Source organism: Lactuca saligna, chromosome 5 (assembly GCF_052625555.1).
Source record: "Lactuca saligna cultivar CGN05327 chromosome 5, ASM5262555v1, whole genome shotgun sequence".
Taxonomy (NCBI): Eukaryota; Viridiplantae; Streptophyta; class Magnoliopsida; order Asterales; family Asteraceae; genus Lactuca; species Lactuca saligna.
Genome location: NC_136421.1, coordinates 74098829 through 74111177, shown reverse-complemented (window position 1 = coordinate 74111177; position 12349 = coordinate 74098829). Strand labels below are relative to the sequence as shown.

The 12349-nt window shown below is 32.2% G+C and overlaps 1 protein-coding gene across 1 annotated transcript; it reads left to right on the top strand.

The window, feature by feature from the left end:
- Positions 1-6083: 6083 nt before the first annotated feature.
- On the top strand, positions 6084-11780 carry LOC145048975 (inositol-3-phosphate synthase). The gene is made up of 10 exons (XM_078997645.1): positions 6084-6380; positions 6460-6528; positions 8795-8930; positions 9362-9609; positions 9759-9985; positions 10084-10199; positions 10460-10636; positions 10799-10987; positions 11242-11304; positions 11421-11780. Exons 1-10 carry the CDS (start codon positions 6193-6195, stop codon positions 11538-11540), a joined length of 1533 nt encoding a protein of 510 aa, XP_078853771.1. The 5' UTR covers positions 6084-6192; the 3' UTR covers positions 11541-11780.
- The last annotated feature ends 569 nt before the right edge of the window (positions 11781-12349 follow it).

The window sequence follows — 12349 nt, the reverse complement described above, 5'->3', positions numbered from 1 at the left end:
ACCACATAGCAAGTCACATCTCTGGTTAATGATTGCTCAATTCTTTAATGAAGATTGTTATATTTCTATCGACTATCTCGACCATTTACTTCTTCAGTATTCCTACTGATGTTTTGTCACTATATAAGACATGGTTCTCTGAACCAATTAACTCCTTTCGCGGATTTATACTAATCGGACTCGATTCTTTATGACATTAAGATTTGAACGATAATTATCTTCTTAGTCATTACCGAAACGAAGGTAACAACACACATGAATAAAACGAAATCATTTACTAGCTTCTTTCTAAACTTGTGACTTTTTCCTGATCCAAGTGTGAGTCCTATGCTTCCAGTAGTATAGGCCTCTACTACTATTCATACCTACTCATACTCGTCCCAAGTATTGTCTCGCAGTTCCGAAGTCACCATTCAAAAGTTTTCACAAAGCAACTTATCACACATGAACGTGTTCAAACAAATACATACAACAGTTTCTCCTAGACTCAACTAGGGTTTTCAGGTTTTTATCAAACATATATTGGATTACCTATACTCACCTTCTAAGATTCTTCTCATGCATATGCTCGATTTAATATATCCTAATACTTTTCCATAGGTCGATATAAATTTTACTTCCATTTCTTCATACTAATTCTTTCTTGAGTAGTGTCTACTCTACAAGACACACTATTCCAAAATTTACTTTAGCAACATGGAGATAAACGGTCTTCTACTACCTGCATCATCTTCTAACTCATGCAATCCATCATGCACTTTTGTTCATTTCATTATTTTTCCTTGGCATCGTTATTCTTGTATCTAAGTAAGTCTAAGTCTATTTCATAGGAGTCTATCCTAAGAAGTCTGCATCCTAGCTGCATCTCAGCAAGCTTTACTAGCTTCAACTTGGTTCTCTGTCATTCCTGACTACAACATCTCTTCTCATACGATACTATGGGTGTATTTCTTCTTCAATTAAGCATTCTACCTTACTTAAACAAGTAAGTTGCTTAACCATTTACCACAAAATGACTCAATTCACCATCCCAATCTTGTATGTTAAAGTCGGCTTAACACACAATGGAACTTTATATCACAAAGTCTTGGCTTATTGAGTCTGAAAACTTCATTTGCCTTTCTTTTGATCTTTATTTAATTCTTCTAAATCTTGCACAATATTCATTAAGATACTGCCGAAGTATTGATCACCGCCTTTAGTTCTTTTGACTCTATTAAACAATCACTTCTTCAATCTGAAGAGCGGTAGAACAACTTCGTGGATTTGTACCAACACATTTATCTTGTCCAAATGTGTTTCAAATGCACATCTTTCTTCCAAAGATGTTATTATAAATCAAACATACTTTAATGTATATTACCACTCTATTGGTATTAATACACTTACTACAATAACAATTCATATTATTTCACGATATCTCGCGATCGTTTATTTATAAACTTATCGATGTCAACCATCATAAGTCTTTATCACTCCGAAAAATTCTATTATGAAAATTCTTAAAATTTTCTAAACCATGGTCAGCAACAGACCTTAAGCTTTCTCACATAATAGAATATAAGTCATATATCTTCTCTATATTCATTTATCATTTAGCACATAATAGAATATAAGGCATATCTCCTCTTAATATTCTAGTGCTTGCCTCCATTAGGTATTCAACCTAAAATATATTGTATCATCTTTACTTAATAATTCTTGTTTAAGTTTAGAAATTCTTAAAATTTCTGGTTCACTTAAACTAATTTTCTTAAAATTTTGAAGTAACTTAATATCTTATAATACTAGGGTTTATCATTACCCAATCCCCAACTTAAATATTTCCAATGGTTTGTATCCAAATACTTATTATGAATAAGCTCATATATTGAGCTTCCAACAGTTTAAGTCTAAATATCAATCCGTGATATTTAGTTCACTTAAATCATTGCTCTGATACCATGATTAAAAGACCCCAACGTTCGTATTTATGAAATACCCAAACTTTCATACTATTTGAAAAGATTTCTTAAGTTACTTCCTCAAAACATGCTACATGCATATTTATAAAACAATATTTTATATTGATAAAGTGATTACAAAGGATTGGATACAAACCGACTAAGTTTTATTACATTTCATGTCTACCCAGGAATCTACTATTCATATACATACATGAACATTAAAAATACAGAGAAATACTATTAACTATTCTAAATCTTTCAGCAGTATAAAGCTATATTGGAATACTCATCACCTGCAATTGTTAAATATTGAGAGGAATAAGCGATAACGCTTAGTGAATTCAATAAATAGATACAATATAATCTTATGCCTTACATATACCAATATGAAAGAAGCAGAAGGGAACAAGAAGACATATGTGAATCATGTAACAAGCGTTCATGTCAATCAAAGACTTTATTAAAAGATATACTTTTCAATGATACATAACGATTTCAATACTTGATATACATCAATAAAGCTTTGGCCCAATTGGCACAGAAGACATATAATTTCTGATTAACATTTTGGTAGATTTCAGGCTTATAGCCCTGTCTAACCATTTGCCAATACCATAGAATAGAGCTCATTCTCTTACAGAGTCATGCTCTACATGGTCAAAGGCTACATACCATTCTTATCTTACCTTCTGCCAATGCCATAGAATAGAAGTCATTCTCTTACGGAGACATGCTCTACATGGCCAGAGGCTACGTACCAGTACCAATGTGAATCTAAGTCCTTTCACTGATCACATGGTCAAAGGTATTATAATTGCTATAAACATAGCGAATAAAATAACACGGGAGAATAACTCAGAATAATAACATTGAGAAGCATATAGCACATATAACACATAACATACAATTGTTCCTATATATTGAACTCACCTTAAGTTAACCGAGGGTTAAAATAGTAATTTGGACAACATTTCGGCTTTAAATATGACTTTCTATGTTGAAAACCGGGAGCTTAATTGAAAACCGGGCTCTGCGAAGATAGGGCTTCAAAACCGAAAAGATAAAATTTCCGGGCTTCTCGGGGGTCTCGGGACGTGTTTCGGGTGCTAAAATTGATACTGGGGCATCGGGAAAAGTCAAAATAATGAAAATATGGAAAAAGGGGCTAAAATTGGAAATTTTCAAATTCTAGCCGGGAGGGTTCGCACACTCCTATATATAGGGGCGAGGTTCGGATCCGGAGGGGCAGGTGGCAGTAGCAGCGAAGGCCACGCAGCAGCCGGAGCGAGGTTCGGTGGCCAGATGCGAGGCTCGGAGTGGTGACACGAAGCTGCTCAGTGGCGAAGCGCGTAGGCGAGACGTGTCTCGCGTCGGACTGGCCACCGATGCGAGACGTGTCCCCTTCCTGCTGGACCTCGGCCTTGGCGAATCTGCTTGCGACACTTGCTGACTTCGGATTTGGCCACATCTCCGGTGACGCACCTGCTTCGTACGAGGTGACGTGGCCGGTACTATTCATGCGAAATTCTTCGGTTTTCGGGCCCCGAACTTCTAAAATCCATAACTTTCACATACGAGCTCCATTTTTTATGTTATTTATATGCACGCGTAGCTAAAATTATGATCTATAACTTTCTTTTAGACTTCGTCGGATAATTTTGAATTTATTTTTATTATTATTATTTTTAACAGACCGGGACAGAAAAATCCGTTAAAAATTCATAACTTCTTCATCCGACATCCGTTTTAGTCAGAATTTTTACCGTTGTACTACATATGACGAGACCTTCGATTCTCATTTAGGATGTATCGGTCAAATATCACTCCATCTAAAATTCGAGTTTTTAGCTGTCTACTGCTAAGTTGAAACTTCGAAAAATCATAACTTCCTCATACGATGTCAGATTTTGGCGTTCTTTTTTATCGAATTTCTCGGTTTAACGAATACTACGAATTTCATTTAGATTTTTAAGGCTAAAAAGTAGTTTATCAAAAACTCACTGTTTACGTCATTCGGCGCTGTACCGGTTTTGTCGCGGATCTTCGGTTGGTCATAACTTCTTCGTTATAACTCAGATTTCGACGAAGTTTTCGCCTACAAGGTTCTAACGAGATTCTCTACAAAATCAAATAATAAAATTTTACATATTTAAAATTTTATATTTTCGCTAAATTTCACTATTTAGCTTTTAATTGGAATCTCATAAGACTTACAATATTTTATGAGTGATTCTAAATATAGTTTTACTTCATTTCTAGTAAAAACTATTCGTTAGAAATCAACACTAAATTTCACATAATATTATTCTCTTTTATAATTTACAATACACGATTTTAAAACGTGTATGTTACATCTATTGTGACCTCGTAGATCTGTCTCCGACATAGAAGCATCTTCTCAGAGCAGGTGGTCGGAGTCAATGTCGCACCACCGCACTATATTGGATATTTGTACTATAATGTTTTTGATATTGTATTTTGTGATTAACTTAAAGATATTTGATAATGAAACTTATGGTTTTAAAAAAAAATTATCACTGATTTTGGGTTGTTATAGGGTTTAAATGATTATACAACACTGTTGGTTGTTGATGTGCAACACCTTTCTTCTTCGTCAGTATCCATGGGAACTTATACCATATAGATACAATTTTTTTTGCATTGATAAAGCCTAAGAGGTGATGCAAGCATTTAGTATTGTTCATGTGTTACATCTGACGACTGATTATATGCAAACGGCTACTCGGATCTGTCATTCGGCATCTGTTTAATTGTACTGAACCCATAATCATGCTCCTATAAGTCATTGTTGTTTGTGGTACCAACATCTTCAATGATATGTGTATGTACGGTTTAACAGTATTTATTCATAAACGATGCAATAACAGGTATACCATAAAGTTTACTAAAAAATGTACGATCGTGAAATAATTAACATTGTACATCCACCCCTTTTGAGGTACCAACATCATCTCCTACAGTCTTATTAATAAATTTTAGAAGCATGACTAAAGTAGCATCATGTTCTACAAAACACATCTCATGTGCCCTGGATTGCTCACGACATTCACGAACCTCATTTTGCAACTCAATAATAATTCGCTAATTATCAGTCGACGGTACAATAGATAGTGGTGGTGAGTCAGATGCATATGAAACTTCCGCAGTATTTATTACCTTCTTTTGTCGAGGCTCATGGCTCAGATGCATATGAACCTTTTGCAACATCTATTTCTGCCTTCTTTTGTCAGGGCTCATATGTAGGCGAGTGCAGAGTTGACAGTGTTAGAGAAGGTGTCATGTAAACGTCTTTGGTAGCTAAAGCATGACGCTAAATCCATGCAGAGTTAAAAGTCATCTATTCAGCACAAATCTCATCTTATCAGCTCTAATCGTATATCAAACGTTTAAAAACCAATGGACCGAGCTCAATCCTATTTAAGGGGTGTTTGGATTAGCTTATTAGTTTATTGCGTATTAGCTTAATTCTAATGGGAATAAACAATAAGCAATAAGCAAGACGAGAGATGCTTATTAAAATTAGTTTATTTAGTTTATTCTTAACATGATAAACTGATTTTTAAAGATTTTATTCAAACACTTAAACTTAGCTTATTGTGATAGAAATAAGCAATAAGCAATAAACACCCTCTTTTATTCTTATTCAAACACCCCCTTAAAGAGATTATCTCCAATTATTTTTTACCTATTCAAACACCCCTAAAGTTTAAGCATTATACTTAAGTTCTTTTCATTTAAAATAAAATATATAAATTAAAAAAAAAAAAAAAAAAAAAAAAAAACCCGGCAAACATATATGTCCGATAAAACTCAACAGATTTTAAAGAGGGAAAAAAGAGTTGTGGGTCACCGCCCACTCACAATTCGTTTGCCTTTCATAACAATGATGGTGATTAATTTTGATATAAGAAAAATAAATGGTTTATAAAATGATACATCGGTTTCATTTTAGTTATTTTAGGAATTATTTGGTATCGAATTTATTTTAGAGGTGTCGACCTCTAAAATAAACTTGAAGATTCCATCTATGGTTCACAGTGTAGGACCCACTGCCACTTGCTAGTTGACACGTGTTAGTCCTAATCACGAAGCTCCTTTTCTATATATACACCGCTTGCTACCCTTTGCAAGAATCACCTCATCACTCATCTTTCTCTCTCTCCCCAAACACTCGCACTCACATTCGTTTCCGATTTGTCGTTTCATCGAGAAATCCAGAGCAAATATGTTTATCGAGAGCTTTAAGGTAGAAAGCCCTAATGTTAAGTACACTGAGGATGAAATACACTCTCTGTACAATTACGATACCACAGAGCTCATTCATGAGGAGAAAAACGGTGCTTATCAATGGGTTGTTAAGCCCAAAACTGTTAAATACGAGTTCAAAACTCAAACTCATGTTCCTAAATTAGGGTTCGTAATTCGATTTACTTTCTCTAAGATTCATTCGATTTCTCCTTTAATTTATTGATTCTTATCTCGATTGTGACAGGGTTATGCTTGTTGGATGGGGAGGCAACAATGGCTCAACCCTAACTGCTGGTGTTATCGCAAATCGGGAGTGAGTATATTTCTATTTCAATATTTCATACCTCAAAAGCTTCGATCACTTGTACAGTACAAGTAGTTGACGGAGTTTTTAGGCACAATTCGGATTTCTTTTCCTTTTTGGATCGAACATGCGTTTTCCAAAACATATATCGTACATTGTGCATGTACATATATTATGAACCACAAATTTATTCGAGTATTATACGTTTATATATATATTCTCGATTATTTTTTGATTACCATTCCTTCAGTCAAAGAAGAAAGTGACATAATCTGTTTGGATTCGTAACTATGTTAAAGTATTAAATTATAACACGAAAGCAACACAAGTGGGTAAAGGTGATGAGATACATGTGGGGAAGAAGGTGATCTGAGTCATGCATATAGTAATACATGTGTTTTACAAAATAGTACAATTTTTCATAAATAAGTTGATATAGTCGCATGACACATGTCACGTTTTGTCTTTCTGTGGCTCTGTTACCTTATTTTATCTTTATTTTCCTGTGAAAAACTGATGTTGTTTGGACGTATTTGCTTTCACAACTACCATAGATTTAATTCAAACGTATAGTATACTTTTTTTTATTCGACATATTATTATTTACTAAAAATAGTTTAATTGATTATCTTATTAAAATCTTGTAATCATCGTTGATTAACAGATTAATAAATATGTTAATTTGTAAAATATTCCTTATTTACTAAAAATAGTTTAAATTGATTATCTTATTAAAATCTTGTAATCATCGTTGATTAACAGATTAATAAATATGTGAAATTTTAAAATATTCCTTTGATTTATTGGTTAGGAAGACACCCAAAAGATTAGCTTTTTACATGAAAGAAAAGGTTTTTTTGTAAAATTTAACAATTTTTTTTATGATATCTTTTATATAGTTGTTATTGTCTCAAATATTTGATAGAATTAATTATATTTGCATGGACCACATATTTTTGTATATTGAAAATAAAACTTTAGCTTTTGGCTAAAAATTAAACTTTTTTGTCATTATTTTATTGAAAAAGACTTTTATATGGCCTCTAGTTATTTCTTTTATCAACTTTATGTCATGTCACGATATTTTTGCCCACTAGCTTTGTTCTACGTTACAAAAGTAACAATTTCGTGTTACACATCTTAATGAGCATCATTTAAACAATACTTTATTAATCAAAAACATCATACGAAGTAGGCAGTTTTAGGAAAACAAGATCCATAGATAACATATCCATAACATGGGGTATACCGACCAACTAAATTAGGTTTATATTAAACAACTTGTTTTTGGAACTCTTTTCACATTTCAAAAATTCGAAACTACTTTATATTTTACAAGTTGCCAATAAATTTAGCAAATCTAAAATTTTGCAAGTTAAAATCACATCTTTCTTTCTTAGTTTATTTTTATTTAAAAAAAATTTAAGTTACTTTAACATGTCACAATTAATTTATTTTTTGAGTTTTGTAATTTTTTTTAAATTGTCATGTTTTAAAAAATGAAAAAATAGCTTATAAATTAAATTACTAGGTGTGAGACCCGTGTACACGGGTTTATTGAGAATAAAATTTTAATATCAATATATAAATATGAAATATCTTATAATGTAATACTTTACATAACAGTATATAATTTTCTGAAAATTTGCACAAGAAATTAAATCGTTTGAAGTCTTTATTATCACATTAATATGAGGATTTTATTTTCTTATAGAATCCATTACAATTTTATTAAATTTTATTTTAGGAAAATAGAAATCTCAAAAAATAACAAGTGGAAAATAAAATTTCAAAAATTCTCACAAAATAACAAGTATCAAAATGAAGGAGAAAATGATATGTGTAAAAAAAACTTTCATTTATTAAAAATGATAAGCTAGCTTTTTTTAAGCAAATCGTTTTAATGAGTTTATTGAGCTTTTTCTCAAATATAACTTTTATTAATATAAAAAAATCAATTTTCTTTTTTAGGCGAAAAAACTTAATCTTCCAAATACCCTTTATCTAATTTTATATTTTTCAATTAGCTTATCATTAATTACTAAACTACATTTTTGTCCACTACTAGTTTTTTAATTACCAGTTAGCAATTTAACTAATTGGCCAAACATATTCTTAATAAAGAACCAATAAATTAGCTCCTCCAAGAATCAAATGATTGTCTCTTTTTGGAATATAATTACTTATAAATTTTAATAGGTTTTGTAAGATTTTTTTTTCTTATTTTGTTTTAGTATTTTAATCAAGGAATAATCAAAATTAAAAACTGAAACAGGGGAATATCTTGGGCAACCAAAGATAAAGTGCAACAAGCCAACTACTTTGGTTCCTTGACCCAAGCATCCACCATTCGAGTTGGATCTTTCAATGGAGAGGAAATTTACGCCCCTTTCAAGAGCCTTCTCCCTATGGTATATATATTTTTTTACTTTTTAATAATATTAATTAATTTCACTATCACACAAAATAATTTTATCATGTAAAACAACATTTCCGTTAAAAAGCTATTAACATAAATCAAAGACCTCAAAATAACTACAAAACGCAAATCCATCCAAATTAACATGTGTTTCCGTATATTATATTATATATCTCTCTAGATCTTTCTACCAAACACTTTTGTCACTTTAACACATTTGTCACTTTAACACATTTGTATTAAATTAATTAATCAACCAAATAATACATACACAAATCTTATGAAAAGATTCTCACCCCTTTTAGAAAATAGCACACTTGGAACCTTTACAGAATTTACAACAGTTTCACCCAAAAAGTTATCAAAAAAAAAAAAACTCATGACCCATTTACCATTTAAGAAAAGTTAAATTGGTGAATATAGGTGAACCCAGACGACATCGTTTTTGGAGGATGGGACATAAGCAGCATGAACTTAGCAGATTCGATGGCAAGAGCTAGGGTTTTGGACATCGATCTCCAAAAGCAGTTAAGGCCTTACATGGAATCCATGGTCCCACTCCCTGGAATCTTTGACCCTGATTTCATTGCTGCTAACCAAGGCTCACGTGCTGACAACGTCATCAAAGGAAACAAAAATGAACAAATCCAAAAAATCATCAAAGATATCAGGTAATCACTTATCCCATTTCTTTATTTCATAATAAATTAACAACAAATAAATTATACTCTGCGTCGCAAATTATATGCAAACATTTTTCGAGTCAAAATGTTGACTTTTTTTTTTTTTTTTTTTTTTTTTTTTTTTAAATGTTAAACAGGGAGTTTAAGGAGGCGAACAAGGTGGATAAAGTGGTGGTATTGTGGACAGCTAACACAGAAAGATACAGCAATGTGGTAGTTGGGCTTAATGACACAGTGGAGAATCTTTTTAAATCAATAGACAAGAATGAATCCGAGATTTCACCTTCAACGTTGTATGCTATTGCTTGTATTCTTGAAAATGTGCCTTTCATTAATGGAAGCCCACAGAACACTTTTGTACCTGGTAACTTCTCTATTTTATTTCATGTTTTTTTTCTTTTTTTTTTTACTGAATTGTATTTTAAATTTCTTCTTATGTTTGAATAAACTTGTGGTGTTTAGGGGTTATTGATTTGGCCATATCGAAGAACACCTTGATTGGTGGAGACGACTTTAAGAGTGGTCAAACCAAGATGAAGTCTGTTCTTGTTGACTTCCTTGTTGGAGCTGGCATAAAGGTACCCAACTCTATTCGTTTTATACTATTTACTTGTTTGTGACAAATTGATGTCACAATTTCGACATGATTTTTCAAAGTATAATGTCATGATTAAAAAAAAAAAAAAGAATTGAAAGTACAATGCTATAATTGTGTTGAGTTTTCAATGTACAATTAACAAGAAACAAATTGAAAGTATAATGTTTTAAAAGAAAAACAAAATGAAAGTATGTTGCTATTTCTTAAACAAACACTGGTAATTTTGAGGTTTTTTGACAGCCAACATCGATTGTGAGCTACAATCACTTGGGAAACAACGATGGAATGAACCTTTCGGCTCCACAAACATTCCGTTCCAAAGAAATTTCCAAAAGCAACGTTGTTGATGACATGGTTTCTAGCAATGCCATTTTATATGAGCCAGGCGAGCATCCCGACCATGTGGTTGTTATCAAGGTATATAAACATATACATTTAAAAAAATAAATAAATAAATAAAAATTTACATCTTACATGGTTCTAATGACCCTGTGTGGGTCAGCTCAAGGGTTGCTGGAACAATAACCATTTTGCAGTCTGCAGAAACATATGATTAATGTTGTGGTCGTTTTTATGTAGTATGTGCCGTATGTTGGAGATAGCAAGAGAGCAATGGACGAGTACACATCCGAGATATTCATGGGAGGTACAAACACTATTGTGTTACATAACACATGTGAAGACTCGCTTTTGGCTGCTCCAATCATCTTGGACCTTGTCCTACTCGCTGAGCTCAGCACTCGTATCCAACTCAAAGCTGAAACCGAGGTTTGATTCTCTTCCACTCTCGTTTTCATCGTCAATTCAACTTTACAAAATTGTACTGTGTTTCACATTCATTCGAAGACCAGACAGACCAGACTGATGTCAATAGGACAAAGTTTGATATAATTTTTTTTGTCTTAAATGAAAGAAATAGCAATGCTTGTGTGTTGTGCAAAAGGCGTAAATACCCTCGTAGACCAGTCCCACTTTTTTTAGAGTCAATGTACTTACCATGTGTGGGGAACATGTTATTATAGGGAAAGTTTCACTCTTTTCATCCGGTGGCTACCATTCTAAGTTACCTAACAAAGGCCCCTCTTGTAAGTTTTTTTTTTTTTTTTCAAGATTCGTTATCTTTTTATGTAAATTATTGTTACAATCACATGTCATGGGACCAGAAAATGATATAAAGTGAAAAAAATAAAAATACAAACAGGTGCCACCAGGGACACCAGTGGTGAATGCACTAGCAAAACAAAGGGCAATGTTGGAAAACATAATGAGGGCTTGTGTTGGATTGGCACCGGAGAACAACATGATCTTGGAATACAAATGAAGTGTGAAGTGAACTGAAAGTGAAGATGAAAGTGATATGAATATGGTTTGTATTTCTTAAGATTAGTGTTTTTCTGTGTTGTTGTTTGAAGTTTTCTTATGTTGGTAACCACAAATGTAATGTGTGTACTTTTGCTTTGCTTTGCTTTTTTGCTTAGCTTAGCTTTAAGAAGTAAGTACCCTTTTAATTTGGAAATGAATGAATATATATTGCAAAAATAATGCCAAATTTTGTGGTGAATTTGCATGTGTTAATAGTCTTATTGAATTCCATCAATCTTGTATAAATTTATCACTTAGATAAGGATAAGACATAAGAAAGTTTATTGTTAAGGGTCAAAAAAGTAAGGTTATAACTAACAATGGTGTATGTGAAAGAAAACTTGTGATTTTTTATGAATATTTAACTATATATCTACAAATCAACCACGCAATCTCTTTAAGTTAAAGAGATTAAGAAGTAATAATGGTGTATGAGAAAGAAAATTTGTGATTTTTTATGAATATTTAAGTATATATCTACAAAGCAAACACGCAATCTCTTAAATTTAAAGAGATTACGACGTATGTGTATAAAGAGAGAACATAAACAAACAACTGATTAAGAAAGATTAGTAAAATGTAAGGGAATTTTATTAATAGAAAAAGATTAGTAAACCTAAACACTAGACAGAGTTCACAAGGTAGAAGCAATAGTTTCGAAGATGAAAAATCCTAAAATCGAAAAATTATGAATTACAAAATTAATAAACTTAAACAAGTATTATTCTCTTTGTTCCGATAACCTTATAGTACTTAACTGTGCAACCC